The sequence below is a fragment of the Hetaerina americana genome, unplaced genomic scaffold, assembly GCF_022747635.1.
Source record: "Hetaerina americana unplaced genomic scaffold, ioHetAmer1.1.p SCAF_3, whole genome shotgun sequence".
NCBI classification, from domain to species: domain Eukaryota; kingdom Metazoa; phylum Arthropoda; class Insecta; order Odonata; family Calopterygidae; genus Hetaerina; species Hetaerina americana.
In genome coordinates, this window is record NW_027286874.1 from 92,205,917 (window position 1) to 92,233,172 (window position 27,256).

Consider the following 27,256-nt stretch of genomic DNA (forward strand, 5'->3'; position numbering starts at 1 on the left):
TAAATGGGTAAAGTTAGGCTTACGTTAGGGGCGTGTAGGATTTACAAAATGAACGGTTGAAATTAGTGTAGTGTTGTAGTTAGTTAAAATGTTTCAAGATGCAAAAAGTAACGTAGTGTGACGTTTAAATTGAATAACGACTATGTGGAACTAAGTTATCACTGCTTCGCTACAAACATACATGTTCACGAAGACTTGTTGTGATACGTGTTTGTGTCACCTAATGAATAGGGGCTTTTAAAACACCAAATAAACAAGTGTATTCATTTTGTTAGTGGTATTCCTTGAGTAAAAAAATGCTCGCGGAAACAGTTACGAACTCGCAAACGTTCGATAAACCCAATGGTCTTAAAAAAGTGTTTTCAGTCCCCGTTGGAAAGCTCAGAAGTAAAATTGTTCGTGGAGGACGAAATGGTTCCAGTTCCATAAGTGGTGAGATCAAAAATAACTTTTTCTGTTCACTAAATAATGAAGGTGATTATGAACCTTGTGTGGTCACCTATATATTTTTGTTAAAACATGATTAACATTCGTTTTCAAGCATTATTACGTTATGGCTAGAGTAAATTACGAAATATTCTTTGTATATAATGATGTGATTTTTAATATGAAATCATTTGAAATATTTACCAGTCTACGACTGAATAATCACTTTGTGTGCCGTGCGTGTTTTGATGTTTGAGCTAACTTGAATGAAGATTAAGGAAAGTTATTACAAAGTTTCATGATATTGGTTTGAATATGAATGCTTTAACTTATAACAGCGCATTTCTAGTTGTCATAGAACATTTTGGATAATCTGGAAAACCAAATCATACATAGCCAGAATAAGTTGGGATAAATAGGTTGTACTTTGTCGCTGCCAAATACTATACATTTGATGAAAGAAGGCACTTGACTTTCCACTGTAAAAGTTTTATTTTACAACCTAGGTTTCGTTTCAGCGTAAAATCTTCAGAACCATAAGATATTACATTGTAGCGAAACCTAGGTCTTCAAATAAATCATACTAGTGAAAAGTCGTGTCTTCTTTCATTATGCAAGATTTTTACAATGTCACATTAAAAATTGTTATTTACTGTATACATGTGAAAATTTTCAGGTAGTAGGAGTTCATCCCGCCATGAGGTTTTGTTGAGGAACAATCGTGAATTAGCTCGTGCTTTGAGCAATGAAAAAAAAAGGTTCAGAGGAGTTGTTACGGAGAATGTTAATCTAAAATCTCGATTGCATGAAACTCGGCTGGAAGTGCATAACTTAGAAAAACAGCTGTCTGAATGTAGGCAGTTACTGACGGTAAGTATAGTAGGTTCATGTTAGCCAATTATATATTTTTGTAGTTGGGTATTGCGTAAAGATTTACACAATAGTTGAACTAGCGGGGCTAGTTTAAAATATAAACTGTTATATTTTAACGGCTGTGAAACAGACTTGTAATATTATCAAAGTAAAATATCTGCCTAAAGATACCATTTTCAATGATTATCATTAATTCAGCATATGATGTGTGTGGCTTGAGTTTTTCGGTAGCTTCAAGGTTGGCATTTGTGGAGGTATGGAATTTATCATACCTTTTCATTGAATTAAAGTGTTTTGGTTTTTTAATCCCCTCCAATTCGTTTCTCATTCTCCACTATTCAGCAATGAGAGGTTTATTATTATATATTGAAAATTAGATGTACAGGCTTTAATGTATTTTCTTTTGCTGTCTGCTTTCTATTGTTTATTAATAATGAGATTTTTTTATTTCTCCAAGACATATCAAAATGGTGTTATGAATCACCTCAGAGATGCGGTGAAACATTCTGTGTCCCTTACAGAGTGTCTCGAGCTAGCAATGGGGTTGTATTTGACAGAACCAACAGGTAAATGCTACATTGATTTTCATTTGTTGAACTCTCATAGTTATTAGTTTAAATACCACAGATTTTTATTTGAAGGAGTAATCATCTGAATTCTGGAATCATTTTAGTCCTTGTAATGTTGGTACAAGTATTACCTTATTTAAAAATGCAAATTGTATCTAACAAACTAAAATAAAAATTGAATTACTTGATGAGTTTGATTTGAGATATTCAATGCTCAGGAAGGAATGACATTGAATTTTTAGTTTCTGAGTTTCTAATGTTTTTTTAGTCAGGATTGCCAAACAATGCCTGATGAGCCTGAAGAATTCAGGTAAATGTAATATTTTCCATGCTTAAAGGTAAAATTCAAGCTATTTTGTGAAAGTATGTCCTGAACTTCTGATTATTTTTCCTTATCAAGCTTGTTAAATGTCCTCTTGTGTGGTGGCCACTTAATGTTAGCTTGAGTAGTTTCTTAAAACTATAGCTGACTGTAGCTTGAGGTGTCCATTAAAATTTAGATTGTTCGCCTCCAGACTCTTCTTATTAATCCATTTTGTGATACAAGGATATGAAAAACTTTTTTGCTCAGTTTGATGGTATTGGGGATCCACTGCTGCCCAGTGATGTCTTTAGCCTCAAAGTTCATTGACCTTACTGAAGGCAGGTGTTCACCCAGCAGTTTGCGATGGCCGGTCAGACTTTTCACGCATTCTCGGAGGCGGGTGAGCACCTGCACGTAAAAGTTCGAATTCACAGTCTCCCCTGGTGGGACAAACTCCTTGTGAACCACTCCATGACGGTCGAAAAACACAATCAACATCATTTTGATTTGTTCATGCGAGCCTTTTTTGGACGTGGGGACGTGGAAGTGTGCCATTCCGTGGATTGTCTTTTCGTTTCGGGGTCATATTGAAAAACCCATGTTTCATCACCAGTTACCACATTGTCCAAACAATTTTCATCTCGGTGTAAATTGGCTAACACTTCTTCGGAAATGCGCACACGCGTTGCCTGTTGGTCGACCCTCTGAATTTTCGGCACCATCTTGGCGCAGACCTTGCGCATGGCCAAATGCTGTGAAATAATGCGTTGGACGTTGGATGCAGACAGACCCAACTGGTCTGCAATTTCTTCACTGGTTAAGCGTCGGTCTGTGTTCAGCAGTGTCCTCACTCTGTCCACATTCGTGTCGGTTCTTGCCGTCGATGGCCGTCCGGAGCGATGGTCGTCTTCAACGAGCTCCCTACCCTCTTTAAAAAACTTGTGCCACTCAAATACTGTGTAACGGCTTAAGGCAGTGTCCCCATAAGCCTGCTTGATCATATCGAGGGTCTCAGTTGCCGTCTTCTCGAGTTTCGCACAAAACTTCACGGAATAACGTTGCTCTAAATTCAGATTCATTTTGTTTTTTGACGCGGACAAAAAACTTGCTTCACTAAAAACGGTGTCCTCACTCAACGACAGCCCGCAGGCGACTGAGGTTGGTGTCGGTCTGTTGTTAAGAGCCCCCTCCACCTTACCCTGCCAGGCAGACCCCCCTCCACCGCTCCGTTCGTGCCAGAGAAAATCAGTCCTACCACTTTTGGGTGCGTCCCTGTATAACCTTAGATTTTTATGTGGATAGTCTTAAAAGTTTCAGGCATAACATATAACTGAGACATTTTTTCTTCAAATTTATTTCTAATTTTAGTATAGTCTCATTTTAAGTCTAATAATTTAATGAGTAGTAATAATCTAATAAATATAATAGTAGTTGACTTCTTTCTCTACAAAATTTGTGTGTGCACTTACCTCCTTGTCCAATGAAAATCTCTATTCCCTAAGCAAAACTTCAAGGTTTGGAAACAGGAAAAAGTTGCTGAGGGTTAGATCTCGTGAATATAGTGAGTGGGTATCCAACTTGAACTGCAATTCATGAATTCTAGCCAAGGCATCTGCGAAGGAGTGTGCAGTTGCCTTGTCTTGATGGAAAAGTACTTGGTTCTTATTCAATTGAAGTTGGTTTTTTTGCAATTCTGCATTCAGCATGTCAATTAATGTTGCCTCACTCTTTGCATTCCGCTGTTTTGGTTGTTCTTTCATCTCATGGGAAAGTGGTGAAGTTTCATCTACAGTTACAAATTGTTTCAAAAGATGTCTCCCTTAGCTTAAATCACTCCAACAGGACCTTGGAAATGTTTATTTGAATGTATTTTTGGTCTAAATGGGCAAATGCGACACCTTTCATGCAGATCCAATTCTTCCGTCAATACGTGACAAACACATTCCTTCTACATGCCCATAGACTCTGCTATCTCGCTAACTTTAATTCAATGGCTGTCCAATGCCATTTGGTGAACTTTTTTGATATTATCGGTGGTCGTCGCTGTTTTTGGCTATTCCAGATGCTCATCATCAGCCAGGTTAGTAAGGCCATGTTTAAATTTAGCTGCCCAAAATTTCATGGACATAAGTGATGCTGCAGATTCCCCATGCACAGTGTCCAACTCGTCTTTGATTTGTTTAGGTGTATTGTCTTTCAAAAACAAATATTTAATGACAGCTCAATACTCCATTCTTGCCATTTTCACCAAAAATTCCACAATGACCTACTCAAATAATTGCCAAACCACTGCTGAGTGTCCCAAATGGCTGAAATATTAGTGAGTATCTTTCATTGCATGCATATTGTTGTATGCATGCATTCCTCAACTTTTGTTGAAGAATGCTACCATCTTAATGTTGAGGTTGGAAACTTTTCGGACAGCCATCGTACAAGTATCAATGAACATTTTTGTCACTTTCCTTTCCTTGTATTGTTTGTATCTATCTGAACATTATATAACATTATGAACATGTTGAAACACATTATTTGACTTTTGAGGGATCACCTCAGAGCAGTAATGGTTCCAGAATTGCAGGATGTATTTCATGGTCAATTTTATTAAAATCTTAAATAATACCTCCTCTACTTTCATGTGATGAGCTCATTCTGGTTTTGGGGAGCTACACATTTTCTCATCACCCACAAGGCATAAGGCAAATACAGTTCTCCCTTTGCATTTTAATAAGTTTATTTGAAGTCTATTCAATTCACAGTTGGTATTAGAATGTTTCTCACTCAAACTTAAGAAGAACATAATGTTCGGTATGAGGAAGTATAAATGGTAGCTCACAACATTGAAAAATGAATTTTTATCCTTGAATCAGACTCCATCTAATCACTGGCCTCTTTGATTAATGGAACAAAATGGCCCTGGAGTTTCTATGAAAATGTTTTTGAGGTACCCTGTTGCCATTGATAGACATTTGTGGCAAAGATTCATATTCCTAGACTGGGATTCAAACCTAGATCCTGTAAAGTCTTGTGATAATAAATTGATCAAAACTCAACCGTAGCAAGACTTATAATCTATTGTTTTTCCTTGTATCTGCACTGGGGTAGTATTAGTGCTATCATTGACTATTTAGAAAATTGCCGCATCATGTTTTTTCTTTTTAAAGCCACTTTCTTTGAGGTTGTTAAGCAAAAATTTAGAACTCAAATTCAAACTGCATCATAACATCCATAGAAACTTACAGATTCTGAAGTCTAGGAGCTAGATTAATATCGTAATCTCAGATCTTGAATTTTTAGATGCATTAATTTGCACATTTCCTCTTTTAAAATCAGCAGTGAGGAATGCTGTACCTGCTTCTGGTGTTGTGTCTGTTTGTCAGCCCCAGAGACAAAGGGTGAATCCAATGGTTAGTGGGTATACAATCAGACACCCTACAATCAGTCTAAAACGTGTTGTAATGAGCACTGAAATAAGAAATGAAGAGACAGAAGAGGTTCCCAATCAGCAACAATTTCCTGAAAGTGAGCCCTTTTGAGCATTCATTTTTCATTATCTTTGGTAGTGATTTCAAAATTCCAGACCCTTATAATCTCTTATTTTTTTAGCAATTGATGATGACTCACAAAGCATAGATGAAACTCGGGAAAGACCTGGTGGATTATCAACTTGTTTGGAGGAAGATGAAGACTGCAGTGCAGATACAAACTCTAGTGAATTGGCTGATGAAGAGGTACACTATGGATGATTGTTGCAAAGTATCAAATTCATGGCTTCATTTGAGATGCATTTTTATGGAAATGTTTAATTTTATATTTTAGCACAAATTTTTGTCCGTTGTATGAAAGTTTATGTAAACATGTTTATATTCCACTATCCATCAACATTTCGTTTTGATCACTTTTTTCTTTTTCTAGTTTATTTCAAGTACCTAGTTTTCACATAACAGGCCAGAGCAAATGGCTTTTGGAATTTATTATTAGTCAATTTCATTTCAACCAAAATATTTTTTATTGGAAAAATCTGTGATAGAATCCCAAGAGCAATGAAAGTTTCAATTGAATGTTTATATCCATTCAAGAACCTGCCTGGAAGAATGCTTAATTTTTCCAAATAAAAATGATTTTCAAATGAAATTTCATTGTAAAAGAATGTGCTCATTCAGAAAATAAAATAATAAGAATTCTTGACACCTAGGTACCTTGAGTATGCTCATGTATTTTTTGTAAATTAAACTCAGTTAACTCATGCATTGAGAATATCAGGCGGGGACTTCCGTGTTTACCGCATGCAAAATGTGAAAAAAAGTTGTTTTTTTAGCTGTTATTGATCCTGAATATTTATCATGGCAACAGATGTTACTGGGGCTGATTTTTGAGTCATGTCATTGTAAAATCTAAACAGGAATTGCTGTTGGTCACCTGAATTTTTTGTCACATTTGTTTGAAATCCAATTAATTCTAAATCATATTTTGCTCTTCTGACCGTTTTTCAGGAAAATGACGAAGAGGGTGATTCTATTGGAAAAAAAGTGGTATCAATCTGGAATACTACCTTAGAGAAGGAAAAGAATAGATCTAGATTGGAAGGCAAGTACACTTGCATGCATGTATGTCTGGATAGAAAGTAGTACTTGTGATAGGTATACTATACGAGTTCACTGTAATATACTGTATTTACGAGTCAGTCACTGTGCTGTAGCAATAATGTAATTATGAACTAATTTTCAGTTTAGACTAGTTTGTTGTAGCTTACTCCTTTATGGTCTACTAATAACTATTATAAATTGTATATTAAGTTTCAAATCTGTTCCTGGTATATTTGCCTGGTGATAGTCATAATTGGTGATGTACTATAAAGCCCCTAACAAATACAGTGAACTCTTTTTTATCTATGTGCGGATTATAGGTGCTACTATCTTCCCAGAACCTTGAAATTTTGATAAAATTACAATCATAAAGTTAAGTAAATGCTTTGAAATCTCAATGCACTTTTTATAAAAGTACAAGTTGGAATACCTTGACTTTCTTACAAAGTTTTAATTTATCAAAATAAAAAAGTTGTCATTAGTATTTAATGTGCTGATTTAAACATTTTCGTTCTATCTGTACTTTCTCATTATCATTTCACTCACATTCTTTAGTCCTGGGAATTTCATATTCTCCTTAAAGTTTAGCAAATATATAATTTTACTCTGGTAGAAATGAGTCATTAACTATCAACAGTACATTGTTTTATCGGTTTTATATAATAAATATGTAGCTGTACCAATGATTCTTTGTTGACATTGGTCTTTCGCCAGTCATTAGTTTTTTTCTGGCTACATGATAGGGTTAGCCTCCTAAGGAAAATAAGTGCTGCTATTCACTTTATGAAGTAGTTCTGTGTTCTTGTAAAATAAAATTCTACCCTTGTAAAACTGGTTGAAAATTAAAAGAAAAATGTGCGCTTCCCATTGCTAAAAAATGTGGATTAATCACAAGGGATGAAATAGCAGAGTTTTCCATTTATCCATTTATATCATGCCCATATTTTCCACATATTTCAGTTATCAATGTTTTCCAATCCATGTTTCATCATGTATCCAATTTGATGTTTAGTTGTAAAGTTTACTGTACAAGGGTAGTTTGTAAGGTTCTCGGAATCATCACCAAATGTGAGCGCTAGTGCCATTAGCTTCCCACATAGTAATAGTTAATTTTTAGTGAGTAAACTTTTAACACATCAGTGCTTTGGGAAGAGATCTGTGGTGCGGATGCTTCTATGGTTTTTTTCCCACATAGTGATTAGTGAAGATGGAAAAAATTGAGATTCGAGCAGTGATTAAAGACTTCTTAAAGGAAGGTACGAAAGCAAAGGAAATTCATGCCTACATTTGGAGCACACCACGAGACTCTGCTCCTTCATATTCAACTGTTGCTAAGTAGATAAATGAGTTTGTTTGGTCAGGACAGCTTAGATGATGATCCATGTAGTGGTCAATTAAAATGTACCATGACCCCAGAAATTATTGCAAGAATGCATAAAATGGTCCTGGAGGATCACAGACTGAAAATACAAAAATCGCTAAACCTGGAGCGATGTCATGTAAATGGGCATATTACATTTAGAAGTGGAATTGGATATGATAAAATTATCTGATAGATGGGTGCTGTGACTGTTGATGCAGGATAACAAACGCATCAGAATGGAAATTTCGTAACCATGTCTGACCCATTTTAAGAGCAACCAACAAGATTTTCTGTGCTGGTTTGTAACCAAAGATTAAACTTATGAAACAAAAAATAGTATTCAAAGAAGTGGAAACATGCTGATTCAATACCACCTAAGAAAGCTAAGGTAATATGGTCGGCCAGAAAGGTGATGGCTTAAGTTTTCTAGGTTGCGGAAGAGATTCTGGTGATAGATTATCTTCCCATTGGTCAAACAATTACTGGACAATACTACACAAACCTGTTGGACCAATTACAGCAAAAGATACATGAAAAAAGGCACAGGTCTGACAAGGAAGAAAGTTATCTCTCATCAAGACAATTCATGCCCACACACGTTTTGTTTCCTTGGAAAACTATGTGAACTAAGGATATGAATTGTTGTCACACCCTTTGGCTTTGCACCGCTCTTAGGATTTAGCACCATCAGATTTCTATCTCTTCTCCAAGCTCAAAATTTTCCTTGGTGGACGGAGATTCTCTGCAATCAAAGAACTAACAACCAAAGTAGATGGGTATATTGCAGGTCTGAAGAAACCTAATTTTTTAGATATCATCAAGACATTGGAACATCGCTAGACCAAGTGCATAAGTGTATAGGGAGATTACTTTGAAAAATAAAAAGTTAAACTGAGGTAAGTTATTTAGTTCTTTCCATTCCGAGAAATTTTCAAATTGCCCTCCTATTTCGTTTTCATTAACATTCTTTGAATTAGCCTACATTACTTCCTTATTTTATTTTTCATGCATTCTCCCTTTTATATCACCGCCCATTTCATCCCTATAGTTCTCAATTATTTTTTTTCTATACCCACTCTTTCTGCATTCTTCTGATTTCACCCGAAACTTTTTCTTTTTCCCTATTTTAAACTTAGTCGTTACTTTCCTCTCTGTCCAACTTCTTTTTGGTCCAGCAGCACACTGGTGTTCAGAATACAAAAAAACTTTTTCCCATACCATAAATTTAGAATCTATATACAAGGTCTGTTCAAAAAGTATCCTGAATTTTAAATTTTCGCGGGATACGTATATTTGATTTTCCATTTTTTATGGCGTTATGTTGGTACTTATGACTCTCACTTATGCCAAAACGTTCGGCCATTTTGAACATTCACTTAATTGTTGACGGCTGTTTTGCTTCAATGTGTTTTGGTTTGTCTTCGATTTTTTCCTGTTCCAAAAAATGGATCAAAGAATCTATCAAATTTTGTGTGAAAAAGAAAATTTAGTGCATGGACATTTTCTGAATGTTGATCATGACATATGGAGAAGCTACCTTGGAGCAAAGCAACATTTATCAATGGTACAAAAAGTTCTCAGAGGGCCGAGAAGATGTGAACGACAAAGAGCGTGCCGGACGCCCGAGCACATCCAACAACAGACAAAGACATTGATTAAGTGAAGAAAATAGCATTGGCCAATCGTCGAATCACTGTTAGAGAAGGTGCGGAGGACCTAAACATATCATTTGGCTCGTGCCATTTAATTTTTACAAATGATTTAGGCATGACACGAGTCTCAGTGAAATTCGTACCAAAATTGCTCAATTCCGACCTAAAATAGCTAGGCATTAACATTGCTAATGAGGTGTTGGACTCTGTCTGCGACGACCCAGTTTTGCTCCAGAGGGTCATAACTGGTGACGAATCATGATGAAATATGGAAACTAAAGCTTGATCATCCCAATGGAAGCTGCAACACTAGCCAAGACTGAAAAAAGCACGCCAAGTTTGGTCGAATATGAAAGTTTTCCCTGCAGTTTTCTTTGTTTGCAGGGGTGTGGTGCATTGTGAGTTCTTGCTACAGGGTAGAATGGTAAATAAGGAATATTGCGTGCAAGTTATGCAAAAATTGGCTATTGCACCTTGACAACGCCCCTGCTCACACATCTACATCTACATAATACCCTGCAAGGGCGTGTGGCGGGGGGGTGTTAGGTCACCAACTGTAAAAGAACAACACCATATGCAAAACAACAACATGGAAAATTACACCCACAGCAGCGCACACACGCATGCAAAAATCCCTTCATCCAAAACTCATGCAAACACATATACCATAAACCAACGAACAACTGCACCCCAGGATGCAGCACGAAAGCCATCCAGCAACACGCAAGCCAGGACACAACAAGCAAAAATGCGAAACTCCATCACCCCATGAACATGCAACACAAAACACTCAACCCCCTGAGGAGACTGTGAAAGGCAGGGAATGCGACCCAACGTTGCAGGTAGCGGGAATTTGTCCCCGCGGAGAGGGACGAGGGATTGAAAGGGAAACTTAAAAACAGATGAATAGAACATGAATGAGGTCATTCGGAAAGAATGGGTTATTATAGCAAAACACAAGGTTAGTGGAAGAGCATGCATTTAAATACAACTAATTATTTTTTAGACGCTGAGGGTGGCAAGTGGAATTTTTGCTATCTATAACCCTGCAGTTGCTATCCCGTATTGTCCGTGGGAAGGAGTCCTTGAGTCGGCTAGTTCTGGCATCTATTTCCCGAATTTTATATGAACGATCCAAGCGACCAATGTATGTAGGAGTGTGAATAATTTGCGAGACCTCTGTGCTGAAACATGTGGATCTGAATTTATTTAATAATTTCAATCTTGCATGGAATCATCTCTCTTCTAATGATTCCCACCCGAACTCCATAAGCATTTCAGTGACACTTTGCGTTTTATTGTAAGAATTTTTAATTAAATGGGCTGCCCGGCGTTGGACCTTCTCAATTTCCCAATTGAGGCCTTTTTCACTTGGATCCCATACGCTGCCTGCGTATTCTAAATGAGGCCTTACAAGAGCGTGGTAACAACGTTCCTTGACCTTCGAGTCACTTTTGCCGACAATGCATCTAATATGCCGTTACTTGTGCGTAGATTTTTGGCCAACAACCACACACTAATGATCCCGCAGTGATTTTACAGCGACGTGACATTATGATTGACGAGATAAAGACTGTATCAAAGGAGGAGCTGAACAAGATCACATAAAATGATTTTTTGAAGTGCTTCGAGGATTGGAAAAAACTTTGGCACAAGTGTCTATTATCTAATGGGGATTACTTTGAAGGGGACAAAATATATACTCATGAAGAAATTAATAATTTTTGAATCAACACAAAAGTCGTGATACATTTTGAACAGACCCCGTATTTAAATCAGTCTTAAATCGTGTTAGTTACACCATTTATAACTCAAGAACGGCTCTACCGATTTTAATGATATTTGTTTCTTTGGATTCATCTAAGCCCAGAATAGCCGAATAACCATAAAAATATTGTGTAAGTATCGCATTGTAAAATATTGCATTTTATTGTTAATTTTAATAATATTTGGTTTTTTGGATTCCTCTCAGCCCAGAATAGCAGAATAACCATTAAAATATTGTAAATGGTGTTGTAAAATATCGTGTCGTATTGCTTAATCACAGAAATTTCAGAATCAAAAGAAAAGTGACATGGTTCGTGGCCATCTGGATGTGCGTTCTACTGATGCTCTTGACTGTATTTATACAGTTAATCTGAAGAATGATGAATGCTTCTATTTGCGGTTGTGACTGGTGAATGTTCGAGGTCCAACATCGTTCGCATCACTACGAATTGTTAATGGTATGGTGTACTCAACATTTATTGAAATCATGCTGCATATCAAGAGCTCAATTTGCTTGAAAACGATAATCATTGGGACACAAAAATGGCTGAAGCAACTATTTCTGCACCTCAAAGTCAGAGACGCCCATTATTTGCTATCATCCTTTCGACCTGCTTCCCATTCAATCCATGTGACTTGTGGAACAAATACAAGGATAATATGTCAGAAGACATTTTACATCGAATTCATATAAGTTCAAGAAATTTCGATATTCAGGTAAATTAGGAGATTCATTAACAGGGTTGTTTTGTTGATTGAAGACATGTGTTACCTCATGTGTGGCAATTTATTAGTGAAGTTGGGAATGTCAGTGCCAGATTGTGGAATGAACAACGTGTTTAATCAAGAATTGGAACGTGAATATGATGGACATGAATCAGACCAATCAGTTCAAACGAATGTTCCCCTGTTGAATCCCCAACAGAAGGAAGAGTATGATACATTAATGGAGGTAATTGATGATGGGAATTGTGGTTTAATTTTCCTGGATCCGCCTGGTGGAACTGGGAAAATATTCCTCATGTCATTGCTTTTGAATATATTCTATTGTTTCAGGCTTCACTTCGTGGAAGTATTTAATATCCACACTAAAAAGAAAGACTTGTACTTTTCTACAGATTTTATTATACGGTACAACGCGTTTCACTGACTTGCGGCATCATCAGGTACAATTTTGCAAAACAGACAGAGCAACAGCAGAGCAGGGGGACGCTCTCGAGCAATTAGAGATAAGAAGGCACTTGGTAAACCCCAACACGACACTTTGTAATGAGCAATTGTTCCCATACCCCTCCCCACTCCTCTCCGAGAAACTAGCTTGGAAATGGTCAAAACAACCCATCAATGCACCTGCGAGCCCCCACCCCACTCAGGTCCTTCCAACCCTCCCTGCCCCCTTCTGTCTTGAGGGTATATATTCTTGCTCTGTCTGTTTTGCAAATTTGTAACTGATGATGCCACAAGTCGGTGAAACGCATTGTACCGTATAATAAAATCTGTGGAAAAGTATGAGTCTTTCTTTTTAGTATGGATATTGCTTTTGAACACTGTTCGTGCGAGATCCGACATTGCAGTAGCAGTTGCTTATTCTGGCATAGCCACCACATTGTTGGAAGGATGCCAAATGGCTCATTCAGCGTTAAAGTTGCTGTCAAACCTACAAAATTCTGAACAAGTGGCATGTAACATTTCGAAACAGTCCGCAATGGCCAAAATTTTAGTAGCATGTAAAATCATCATATGGGACGAATGCACGATGGTGCACAAACACGCATTGGAAGCACTTGACCGTACATTGAAAGATCTGCGCAATTACTGGAGATGCTTTGGTGGAGCAATGATTTTAGTGTCTAGCGATTTCCTTTAAACATTGCCTGTCATTCCAAGACTGATTGCTGCTGATGAAGTAAATGTTACCTCAAATCATCAAATCTGTGGTGCTATGAGAAGAAACTTCAACTGACAACAAAGATTAGAGTTACATTGCTGAACGATCCATCTGCTGAAGATTTCTGAAAGCCATTGTTGACTATTGGTAATGGCCGTATTCCTGTTGACAAATTGAGTTGATTGATTTCATTTCCTTGGAATTTTTGCAATTTTGTTTCATCAAAAGATAAGCACATCAACAAAGTGTTCCTGAACATCATTGATAACCAAAAGAAGCACAAATGGTTAAGTGAGCGAGCAATTTTGGCGGCTAAGAACAAAGATGTGGATGACTTAAACTTCGTAATTTTAGAATCAAATTGTAGGTACTCTGCATTCATTCAAATCTATTGACTGTGTAACAAACAAAACAAAGTCACCAACTATCCATCTGAATTTTTAAACTCCTTGGATGTGCCTGGCTTACCAGTGCAATATTTACAGCTGATGGGTGGCTCAGTGGTCATGATGCTTCAAAACCTAAACCAACAAAAACTATGCAATGGACTGCGTTTGGTGATAAAAAAACAAATGGTCAATGTAATTCACGCCGCTATACTCATTGAAAAATTCAAAGATGAGGAAGTCCTCATTCCAAGGATTCCAATGATCCCAACTGATATGCCCTTTGAGTTTAAACAAATCTAATTTACAATTCTTGTTGAATTCGCAATGACGAATAACAAATCTTAAGGCCAATCGTTGAGTGTTTGTGGTCTGAATGTAGAAAACCCATGTTTTTCTCATGGTCGATTATATGTGCATGCTCACGTGCTGGTAAACCATCCGCTTTATTTATTCTTGCGCCTGATAACAAAACAAAAAATGTTGTATATCAGAAGGTGCTTGACTCAAGAGAATAAATCCAAATGTATATAAAGGCTGAATAAAGAAAATGTCTTTCTGACAAGCCATTGCAATGCTTATGTTTGTAGTTCTATTGAATTTTTTTCCCTATATTATTATAACAAGTCAAATATGATTAAAATTGGTACAGCTGTTCTTAAATTATTAATGGTGTAACTAAACTGTTCATTGATTATTAGGCGGTACGAAGATCGCCTGGTCAGCTAGTATTATATGTTTAGCACTAAGTAGATTCCACCTGACATGACATAAGAACTCATGAAAAACCTCTTGACTAATGGGACATTTATGTGACCCAGTAGTCACAGTGAACAATGTTAAATTGCATTTCATGATAACTAAATTATGGTCTAATCCAACCCTTTCCCCCTGGGAAGCTGTGTGATATACCAATCCCTGAATTGTGAAAAATGGTGTGACCATCCCTTTTTCTGTAGAAGCCATCTTTTGGCTTTTTTTTATGTTCATAATGCGGGAGATGTCTACACTCAGCTTTGCAGTTTACTGTTGTGATCACAATGATGTAGCACAGCTGAATCTGCATTGAGAGCCTTCTAAAGAAACTCCTCATCTTCATGCAACATCAGCTTAAGTGATGTACAAATCTGCACTTGAATGTCTTGGTTTTAGCATATGAGCAGTCTTGGAACCAACTGTGTACTAAACACATCTCATGTGCAGTTTTTCTGTTATCTAGGTGTGAGGGGCACCCCATTAAATGGTCAATATTTCTAATTGTATTGTAAATGTATTTTGATAATCTTCTATCAAAATGGCTGAGTTGGTGTTAATGCGTACTTATGTAATAACAGTGACTAGCTCTCGGACATCCTTCTTTTGAAACTGCTCCCGTAATTAAATATTTGGAACCATATCCAGCATTGATATGCAAACATTTGATTGTAAAATATTGTTGTTCCAGCTGAGCAAAGCAGTTCTTTCAATGACACAATTGCACATCTGAGAGTGGAATCCAGCTGTGCTGAACAAGTCAAAATGCAGACATGTAATGTGCCTAATAATTGCAAGAAACCATGCAAAAGTGAAAGGCCTGGCATGCCTGATTACTTACCATTGAGGAATCCTGTGGTGGCTTTAAATGATATTTCTAGATTTCTACATAATTCCAACTCAGTAAATGTGCAAAAGGTAGGTGAATAATTTGGCTTAAAATTTTATTTCTGTATTTAAAAATAGGAATTGAAGTGATAACTGCAAGGTAATGTGTCATATAATGAGTTCATCTTTGTTAGTGTTTCAGTTTGAAAATGTATTGACTGCAGCCTTCCATTTTCCTCAATTCAATGCTAATTCTCTGATTTGTAGATTGTATGTGTGACATGTGTTTTCACTTGTTGATGGCATCAACATGTAAACCATGGTTATGTTTTCTTAAATTATCTGGTGGAATTGTTGTATTTATTTTATTATTATCCTAGAAATTTCTCCATTTAGGACCTGAGGCTCCTTAGTCTCCTTAATTGAGAATTATTTAAGATTCAGTTCTTGATGTTTTCATGGTAAAAAATCTCAAGTCCCAAAAACTCCAATGAATGAATTAACAAGTTAGTTGTATAAATATGGACTTTATAAACTTTGTTGTATCCAGCATAACTTTATCTTATTTGCATAACATATTGAAATGAGATGAAATTATTGACTTTGTCATTCCACACTCTTGTGGAATTACAAATTCAATAATTTCATTTCAATATCTGGACTAAACATTAAGGAAAATATGTCTGGATTTGATGTTGTGGCTATACTTTCTCAGTAAATCATCACGCATGCACAGTTATAAAGTTTTAAAAGATAATTTGTGTCTAGACTCTTTGGAAATATATTTTGTAACCATTCCACTCTAAAATGAAGAGAGATTATTCACTGTGTGTGTTACAATTAATAAAGTTTTGCTGTCGTTATGGTATCCATTGTTCTTCTCAGAAAGAGATACGTTTTATCAGATGTATTCATGGATATCAAAAATGTCAAGTTTTGTTTTAATTTTACTTCTTGTGCTTGCAGGTGATTTCAGGTATTATTGACTCCAAATCAGGCCATAAAGATCAAGATGAAGAACTCTATAGTTCTGCCAACGAAAAAGAAAACCGGCCCAAGTCTGCCACCATGAGAAAGGCATCTTTGAAGCAACCTTGTGTTTCCTCTAGAATAGATTCCAAACTTCTAAAGAGGAACAATGAAATGTGTATAGAAGGTAGCATAGAAAGAAATAATTCACCTGTTAATGAAAAGAAAGGTAGTGTCAAAAATAATGATGCGGTGCAAGACATTAGCATACCACACATTGAAGATGATCCTCTTGAAGGTACTAGTTGGATGCATTTGCATTTATTTTCAGAAAAGAAAATGACGAGGAAGAAAGGAAGACCCAAGAATAGTTCTAAGGAGACACATCTTATGGCTTTAGAAACTAAAAAGTTTAAAAATAGCTGTGACAAAATAGTGAATTCTTCCAAAGAGATTGTTTCTGATGCCATAGCTACAAGTGAATCAGGAGAGGAAATTGAAATATCAGTTAACAGTACAGGGGCATGTAATGATGACTATGATGTCAGTGACTTTGACATTGGTCTTAAAAATTGTCCAGTTGCTCAATCAACTCCAATGAACCCTGGAAAGCCCTCTGAAAACACCAGTGTATCCAATGTTTCAGATGTTTCAAAAGCCGCCTGTAAGTCAAATAGGGATAGTCATTGTAGTAACTCTCTTGTTTCCTCAGGTGATGGCTGTTCCCAAGGGAACAGCCAGGTTAAAGATGTGGATAAGTCTGTGGCTGTTCCACTAGTTGACACAAAATTAGATAAAAAAGCATTTGTGACTGTCAGAGTTAGAAGACTTGAATTACCAGACTTATCCAATACCAATTTAGCAGACAACCTACCTGAAGCAGATGTTCTTGGTGAAACTAGTAATGAGACGGAGAACTTTTTGGGATTCCCTGTCAGCCCTGAAGTTGAAAAACGCATGGTTATGAAGGATATTATGGCCATTACGAAGGAATTGAATGCCATTGCCAAGCAAAGCCAAGATGATTATGGGTAAGTTTTGGCAACTAAAATGCATTGGTATGTTAGACGCCATAACAAGATGACTCATTTTTTTAGTATCTTCTGATATGTACAACAGCATTTTGTTGTTCTCAACAAAAAGTCATGGTTTTTTCCATAGTTGTCTATGTTGCTACCCTTCATGAAATTAGTTATCCTACTGAGGTGCATTTATGCTCACATATCTTATGATCTTTGTATTAGTGAAAGTTTGGTGATATCACATAATTTTGTAAGCTTATTTTGACTTCCTGTCTAAGGCTAGGGTTTTTATTAGTAAAAATCTAAGAATTTGTAGAACAAGCAGAAAAAACTGAAAAGCACTATAGACAAAGTTTTTTACTTTGATATGAAAAGTGGAGATATGTGCAAATTAAACAAAAGTAACATAAGCAACAGAACTTATATGAGTGGAATGGTAAATAGTACAACTTTTATTTTTCCATAGTGAAATTTTTTTTTAACCCAAGCCAGTTAAGTAAAATTATATCTCAGAAAACAAAAATGAAAATATCTCTTACTAATAGAACATTCTTGATTCAAATGGACATACAGTAGTTAGTGGCTGGTGGGTTTTACCTTAGGAAACCCTGGACCAATCCTTCCTATTTCATTCTATTCTTAATGTGTGAGGATGATGTGAAAAATTCTTGGCCTGATGATAAAAATGACAATTTATATTTTCAAAAAACTTTGTTGTTGGTTTCTCTATATATCTATGCCCCAAAGTTCTTTAATGTATTTCATCCACCTTCCCTGAATATCATCAGCCTCCGTCATTTTTAATGATTGGATAACATTCACATTAAATGACTTTCACTATTCCTTGCTTGGGTTTCTTCCTTTCTCCTTTTCATAATATTATACTTCTCTCTCTCTCCTCATACACGCTTATTTGGTTTTGCTAATATCTATGATGAGCTTGAGTTCCTGGTTGCCAGTTCTTATTTTACAAATGCATACTTTTTCATGGCAAGGTAACATTGAATTGGAGAATGTGGTGGTAGTTCCTTAAGTGGAAATCATTTATATTTTCAGGCTTATGTTCATTTGTGTTGATGTCTGAGATTATCTCTTGCTCCCCTTTTTTTAACAGTGGTATTTTGATTATTTGGAATAAATAGACAGGTATTAGCTACTGCCTGTCACATTATTCCTGGGAATGATGAATGTGAGGAGTTTTTTTGTCCTCACTACACAGTTTGGTCAGGCTGATAGTTTGCTGGGAGGATAGGTATCTGGCAATATGAGTTCATGCCTAAGCAGTTGTAAGAAGTAGATATGTATTCCAACAATCATATTAAGTTTTTAAATGTGTGTTTAAAATTGTTTTGAGTTGTGTTGTTGGTAATTATCCCTGTAGGTTTGTCACCTAATGTGGTTTATAAATTTCAATTTGCATGCATGATGTTGGTCATCAGTGGTGAATTATCACAAATAAATCTGTTATTAGGTTGACATTAAGATGCTTTGACAAAATGATTGGTTCCAGTGAAGAGATTACCATCATAAAGTGTGAAACCAACGGTGATATGAGTATCTAAAGCTTCCATAAAGTTAGGGATGAAGTATTAAACTTTATTATTAAATAAGATGGTGATGAACATTGCCATCCAGACATTCAAGTTTTAATTGTTACTATAGGCTGTCCACTTAACAGTGATGTAAATCATGTATTTGCTGAGATTTTATATTCAATCCTGTAATTTGACCGTACTGTGTTCCCTCATTATTTCTTTCAATGTTGAGTTGGCCAAGAAATAAAGATTTATTTTGTTCCATGACCTTATGTAGGAGTATGTCATGTTAAATTGCTGTTTCAACTGATAATGTTGCTCTATTTTAGGTTTTATTGCGTTACACAGAGCAGCAGTAATCGATGTGAGGGATCATTTTTAACTAAGGCCAACAGTGTTACACCTTGCATTGTGCTGTTTCTATATTTTAAATTTCTCCTTTGTGTACTATTATCATAACACAACTGGAACACCAATCAATCAATCAATTGAGCTCTCAATGGCAAAACCCTTCTGTGAACATTGAGTGAGTTTTCTATGATCTCTGTATCCTGGTATATATTCTGTACTTCAACAAATCTTTGGTAAACCAATGAAGTGGTAACTAATTTAGAAATTTAGCTTTATAGCCATGTAAGAGTACCGATGAACTTGAATATTTAAGAAAGATTTTGAGCACTTATGCTGGTTCAAACTTGACTACATGACATCATAGGTGTATCAATACTCTTATCATTGAATTTAAGTGCAAAAAATTGTTATTGATTTTTCAATACTGAACTTAAAAATTAGTCTTTTTGGCACTTAAAAGGTTAATATGAAATGGCCTTTTGATATCAAATATATTGATTAAATCTTTTGGTTGCAGAATGAGGAAACATACTGGAATGCATACTCAATTTAAATTCCTACTATGTCTTACACTGCATAGGACACTCCAGTTATCCTGGCTTTTCTGCAATTACAAATTTCACTGCTCGAAAAATCTGTATTTCATATCTTTATCTCTAGCTTTACATTTTCTTATTCTCATGTCCTCAATATCATCCTCACATTCCAAGTCTGTACTTAACTGTATTAGTCTTTTAGTGCCTTCTTTTTGGCTCTTGGCTTTGTTCATTGACTTTGATTGTTTTAAATTTTAAAATATAAAAAATAGAGCTGAAAAATCAAACTTTTAAATTCTGAGGAAAGTAGATTGAAATGCAGAACTTTTATAGAAAAAGTGGTACAGTCTCATTTAATATATGAGCACAGTTAGTTGGTAATAGCTGGAAAGCAGTAGCCAGAAATACTGATGTTCGCATTATGTTGCTATCTCAAAACCTTAGATGCAAGAAGTACTCACTCAATAAATAACATTAGCCTACACATTTATTTTGAAAGTTCATCTGTAACAATTAATATGAAAATGCAACATGTCTGTTCTTTCGTTGGGATCCTCAAGGGTTTGAAACCTGTCAGTACACAGTGTGCATTGCCAGTGGTGAAAAACTACTGAATAACCAATTGTAGTTAAAATTTTATCTAAATTCAATATAAATCCCCTATTTATCTGTGGGAATTTGTTTTTGTCTCCAGTGTGAGGACTTTTTAAAATGCTGGTGCAAGTTTGCATAAAAATTGATGTTGATCTAATTCTTTATTGTGTTGTAATTTTATGAGATATTGAAATTATAAAACATCAAAAAATGTTTTCCTCTGCCTCAATTTTACATTTTCTGTCGGAGCACCTCATAAATGTAAATTTGATGTTTCACTGTTTCTGAAAATCTGAGATGGTTTAGGAAGCTTAGTGTATATTCCCAAATTAATCCTGACTATTCTCTTATCATTTTGGCCGCAGTATGTTTTTCCCTTAAAAGTTGGAATTTTAGGGCTGATATTTTTTGTACTTTTACAATATTTTTATATTTTTCTAAAATTTTGTGTCTTGTGTATCTTAGCATTTATATACTAATGTTAGGAACAAGTCTATATTGCTTTGTGTTGCAGGAACTTTTGAAGGAATGAATAATTATATAAAATAATATTAATTGCATTTACTTTTAGGAGTAATATTACTACAACAAGCATCACTAGTTCGTGGCGGGGTAGTGTAACACATGACTCAGCAACCAGTATTGATGATACAAGTTGTAAGTAATAACTACCTCTTGTACTTTTGATGAGATGGATTAAATTTATATGAACGAGGTTATATTTAGTGTTTTATGATGATTTCCTTGTTGATGCTTTATATCCAAGGGGACTATTTCAACTAATCTAATACCTCTTATTCTATAAATCTTTCTGGGGTTTACAAAAATCTGTGACGCCAGAAGATATTGACAATTGCCTTCTGCCCTGGAAAACAAGGGTGTATCTTAAAGAAAATTTTATGCCCAAAATACGATTTGACAATTTTGGAAAAACTGTTATCATTATTATTCATTGTGCACATACCTGTATTATAAAAATTGATGATTTTATTTTCTCTTATAAAATTGTGAAAATGCTGTTTTAATTACTGGAGCCAAAGGGCATGTAATTCCCCTGCTTATTATTATCTATTATCCTGGTTTTCTTACCTTACCTAATGCCAAAATTAATTTAAAATTAGGCTTTATGAGAAGACAATTAAGGATTCATTTGTAGTATTCTTTTATTAGTAAACTTCATTGATCAGGAACAGTCAAAATTATATACTGGCTCTATTAATGAATGTCAATAAATGTTTTACTTTATTCGTGCCAGCATTTGAGTATTATCTTCTTGACTTATTTTCCAAAATCCCATGTCTAGTTAATGCACACTCTTTTAACTCAAGTTCTAATAATGTTGCTCATCCTTCCAATTTTCAAATTTTACTTAAATTCCATTTGGTAGTATGAAGTTATTCTAAGATCCTGATTTAATCCCTGATCCTGATCCAATTCCAATGTCCTATAGTAACCTTATTCAAACAATGTTATTTGTATATAAAAAATATTTTACTATATATATTTCAATGTATAATAAAATCTTGTTTTCAGGTGACCCATTGGCCAGTGAAAATGGAAGACCTAGGAGAAGAGCTGCTCCAAAGGGATTGAAAGAGCCGACTTTAAATAAGTATGTACATAGTTAAAATTATACTACATTCTGTTTGACAGTTGAAATTCTAACTTTTGGCCAAGATGCTAAACCATGTTTCAGTGCAAATTGGTTTCATTACATTTAGGTATTTTTTTGCTAACTTAGGTTGTTCATAAAATACAAATAGAAGTAGTGTATCAAGCTGAAATACTAAATATTTCACTGACACAGTGGCCACTACAAGCGTATATGTCATGATACAAGCCAAATAGAGCTATTAAGAACATTTCCCTGCTTAATCTGGACTGAGTCCAACATACTGCGGGTGACTCATTAAATGGTCCACTGGAAATAGCACTGCTGTACTCTGCCAAAATATTTGTTTAGATTTAAGTTTATACAAATGTAGTTGAAAATGATATTAATGTTTCATTCGGTATTCCAGCTGTACTTTTTAAATAACTCTTTTTTAGCCCTATCAAATAGTAGTTAACGTCTTTCTCAGCAAAATAGGCATTTACGTATGTGTTAACCTCGTCCAATGAAAATCTGTCCTTAAAGTGGAACCTAAATGTTAGGAGACTGGGAAAAGTTCCTGGGAGTCAGATCTGGGGAACGTGGTGAGTGGTTGACCAATTCAAAGTGCGATTCTTGAATTCTAGCCCTGGCAACTACCTAAGTGTAAGCACTTGTATTGTCCTGATGGGAAGCACTTTTTTCTACTTCAAAAGAGTTGTTTTTTTGCAATTTCTGCCTTCAGCGTGTCATTTAATGCTTGGTATTTTTTTACCATTATTTATTTACATTGTTGAAGATATTCAATGAACACCATCCTGTGACTATCCCAATAAACTTTGCCATTACCATGCCTGCTGATAGAAATCTTTGGCTTTTATGGAGAAGGTGCAGCTTATGAAGTCCACTGTTTTCACTCTTCCTTCATCTCAGGAGAAATGCTAGATCTTAAGTTCCATCTGCAGTTATGAGTCGACATGAAAAATCTGGCTCACTACACTTAAACTTATCTAGCTAGGTCTTAGAATGATAATTTGAATACATTTTAAGTCCAAGGTGAGCAAATGTGACTTCCAATGGGGATGGCGTGAATGCTCATTCTTTAGTCATTGTGTGACTAATGTGTTTTCTCAGTATGCTCATAGCCTCTGCTATCTCTCTAATCTGTATTCGGCGATCAATCAGTGCCAATTTGTAAATTTTTTCACTGTTATTGGTAGTTGTCGCAGTTTTTGACTATTCTGGACACTCATCATTAGCCAAGGTGGTACAGCCTTGTTTAAATCCAGCTGCCCTAAATTTTGCAGTCTTAAATGATGCTGCAGGGTCCCAATACACAGCATTCAACTTATCTTTGATATTTGTAGGCATTTTGCCTGTCAAAAACAAATATTTAATGACAGCTCGATACTCAATTTTTTCCATTTTCTAAAAAACCCTCCCAATGGATTAATCAAATGATTGTTAAATAACAGCTGAGTGTCCAAAATGGCTGAAATATTGGTGAGTATTTTTCACAAAAATATTTCCCAACATTTGTTAATTAGTGCTGCCATCTTAATGTTCAAGTAGGAAACTTTTCAAACAACCCTGGAGATAATGAGGGGCTTGTTGTTGAGTAAGATGTTGGGTTGCATTTTGTTAGGAGAGACAAGAGAATTATTTGATAGTTAGTGTCCATCTAAAGCTTACCTTAACCTTTTGATTAACTATAGTAATTATAATTTGGCAGTCATGTCAAACATTATTTTGAAATAAATAGCACTTAAAAGGAGTAAAAGAGGGTGAATTTTAAAGCTGGTATTGAATGAAAGTGATTGAAGGTACATGCAGGTGGATGCAAGTGGAGACTGCTTTTCTACTACACACTGATTAAGTTTTTGAACCCTTCCACCAAAAATTGACTTCTGTACAAGTGCCACAAAATTTTTCAATGTTTAAATATTTCTTACCATTGCACTGCAATATATATGGTTTGTCCCAGAAGTAGTAGGACTGAGACAAATAAAAAAATGTATTGCCAGAATTGATACATTCACTCAAAAGTCTTCGAAGTAGCACCATTTTGTGTCCACCCATGGCTGCCGGCAGGTTTTCCATGCCTCGTACGCCTTCTGGAAGGTGGCACCCAGAATGCTGCTAAGCTTCCTTGTCATGGTCTGTTGTAATGCTTCTACCAAGCCATGGTGACATCCTTTAAGCACAGATTTAGGCAGTGGAAAAGGAAGAAGTCTGGTGGGGCAACATCAGCACTCTAGGGTGGCTGAGCCAGAGTTCCTGTTTGAGTGTGTTACTCACTCTGATCCTCAGAGAGCACTCACGGCACCAACTTTGCACACACCTTTCTCATGCCCATGATTTCAGTCACAAGTCAATGCGCATCACTATTAGGTATGCCAAGTTCATCCGTAATCATGCAAACACTTTAATTCGCAATCCCTGTCTAACAAAGCCTTCCCTCTTGTAAGATTTTCATCACTTTTTGAGTACGAAGGGTGTCCGAAACGTTCAGCATCTTCAACATCTTCTCTTCTTCACTCTCCCGAATTAACTTGTGCCAGTCTTTAAGCACCCAATCTACCCATGGTGTTATTACCATAAGCTGCCTTGAGCATGTCATGAGTCTCTTTCTTGGTTTTGCCCAGTTATGCCCAAAATTTGAGGCTTGTCGCCAACTACCACTGGCCTCCAGCCTTTACTGAGACTCTCCTCCCTCCAACCCAGCCAGAGACTGCCATCCATCCCTCTGTCTATCCGGAAAAATATATGTCATACCACTTTTGGGACAGACATTGCATTTTCTAAAGATTTTTTCCTAAAATCATGTTCACAAATATAAATCATCTCCTGTTTTTCGCCATCATATATTTGGAACAATTTAATATTTGTTTGATTGAAAGGTTTAGGGTATTTGGTTTCTAAATGGAGGGCCCTAGGTTAAAATTTAAGTGATACTTCTGAGCATCCCATCTTAACCCAAGCTGATATTTTCTGATCTAAGTACTAGAGCTTTCTGAGAATAATGAGGTAGCGCAGGGTCTCTCTTGCCCTGCCATGAATCAGCATATTTCATGTAAGCATTATGCTCTATGTGATGATTTTTTATTTATTTTTTAAAATATTTTCTATATGGGGTTTCTATTAATGTTTCCTCTAAAAGTTGATGTTGGATTACATTAATTTTAATTGTTTTTAGCCACAATTACATTTTTATCGATAATTTATGGGTACTTCTTATTTTTTTTACAATTATTTTACTATTTGGGTGCATGAGTGATGGAAGTTACATAGTTTATGCTGTACATATTTCCATCTTCTTAGCCTTTGACTATTGAATTCTCTTTATTTCTTGCTTTGCAAGATAGACTTCCTCCAGATTTTTTTATAAAATGTTTTTTCTGTCTTGTGGGAGCTCAGCCGTTACCTTTCCAGCAATCGATGCATGAAAGAATGCTGTGGCAGTACTTTATTATTATGAAGTGACAAGAGAAATGATATTTAACACTAGTGATTTTTACTGCACTATTTCTATTCACATGGCTTTTGACACTTAGTGTCATCTTCAGGGGAAATTTACCTAGATGTTGGCAAATATATACACCCTTGACGAGAGGAAGGTGGTTTGTGTGCGTGGTAGATGAAGGCTGATTGATTAGGTTAGGCCAAAGAGCTGGTACATAGGGGTGAATGGGGGAAGTTAAGGGAAAGAGATGCACTGAATATGATGGTTTCAGGCTCTACTTTGTGAACATTTATGATCACTGAATAAATAAAAGCTGCACCTGCTCACAAAAACTTTGAAACTGACTCCAACCACAAAACTCCCATGAAAAAAATACGAAGTCCCTTCATTCAGTAAAAGAGAAGTGCTGTTTTCTACTGGTTCTTCTTTTAGTCTTTACTACCTTTGTGGATGGCTGGTTTTTTTGTAATTCTTAGGGGTACAGCGGGACCTTTGAATCTTGAGTTATCTACACAGGAATCAGGAGGTAGGGCCCTGTGGCCCTTATGTGTCCTTGTGATGCACTTAAAGGGATAAAAAACAACGGGGAGTGGGAGGAATATATTTGTTCCTTCTCTATAGTTGAATTGTCTAGCCTTCCTTTTTCTTCAGTTTGGAGGAGAGTGGGAGAGAAGTTGCTGTTGTGCTTATTCTCTAGCAAATGTTTTGCATACATTTATTGTTTTTTCCTTTCCCATGGTATGTCTTCTGTTCTTTTATTCTGGTCTCAAGGCTTCTTCCAGTCTCATGTGAATGAAAATAGTAGGTGTAGTGGAAATTACAAGTGTTATGTATCATTTCTCTCCTAAATGGACAGTTTCCACAAAGTTAACCCTGAAACTATATGATAAATTAAGGAGTTAAATGGTGAGCTTCCTCATGTGGGAAAGCCCGATTTATTAATGATCATGTCTATGTGTGTATGCATTTTAAAAAGTTTGTAAGTAAAGGATAACTAAGTTTAGTCAGTTTAAGTTGGGAACATTTAATGCAACTTCAAAAAAGAGATCTAGTTGGTGATTATCTTTCTTTCTTTGTAGGAAATTACGCCAAGAATCAACTAAAAAAAAGGCTGGGAGGAAGGCAAAGAAGTTAGGTGGCAGCCTGGCATAATTGTGTCATCATCTTTCATTAAATGCCATGTGCCATTTGCACCAGTGCATCTACATGCTTTAGAAATATTTTCATTTAAATTTTTTCAGGCTGTGTTCATTTAATGATGAAATAACTTGAAAAAAAACCAGTGAAAAAAGTTATTATTATGTTAAGATCTTTTATTAAGAAATTATATCAATTCTGCTCCTTCATTTTTCATGTGGATATTTTTGTTCAGTTGATAAATGTATGAAATAAGTCCAAAATGTCACTTTTGAACCAGTTAAGTGGATGACTTTTCCATATTGCTCTTTTGAATTTTTTTGTCAAATGCAAATGACCAACACGTTTTCACTTCAATGTTGTTAAATTTTATTGTATTCATAACAGGAGCAGGAAGTAGTCACTCTTGGTTCACAATATTAAATCTTAAGGAACAGAAATTATTTTGTTAAGCCCGGTTCTTGTTTGATGCTTTTGTATCGAGCAATAACGGATCCTTTTCATGGAGAAACTTTTTTTAAAATGCATGGTGAAAATATGATTATATATACAAAGTATCTACTTCTTTCTACAGTGTGCAAAAAATAGTATCATTTATACTATTTTTGTGAAGCTCTAAAGTTGTTTCATTTTTTGTATAAAGCAATAAAAAAGTTTTCATGGAAA

At 35.7% G+C, this 27,256-nt stretch overlaps 1 protein-coding gene across 3 annotated transcripts; it reads left to right on the forward strand.

Moving 5' to 3' along the window:
• Positions 1-27,256, forward strand: LOC139690709 (uncharacterized). Of its 3 annotated transcripts, XM_071588220.1 has the most exons (12): positions 1-432; positions 1,103-1,296; positions 1,757-1,865; positions 5,503-5,691; positions 5,776-5,900; positions 6,663-6,756; positions 15,256-15,482; positions 16,359-16,590; positions 16,693-17,392; positions 20,971-21,056; positions 21,933-22,011; positions 26,533-27,256. In XM_071588220.1, the coding sequence occupies exons 1-12, from the start codon at positions 297-299 to the stop codon at positions 26,603-26,605; spliced, it is 2,244 nt and encodes a 747-aa protein (XP_071444321.1). In that variant the 5' UTR covers positions 1-296; the 3' UTR covers positions 26,606-27,256. The 3 variants fall into 3 exon arrangements, with proteins under 3 accessions (XP_071444321.1, XP_071444319.1, XP_071444320.1); XM_071588218.1 differs by having other exon boundaries at positions 16,359-17,392; XM_071588219.1 differs by having other exon boundaries at positions 5,506-5,691; positions 16,359-17,392.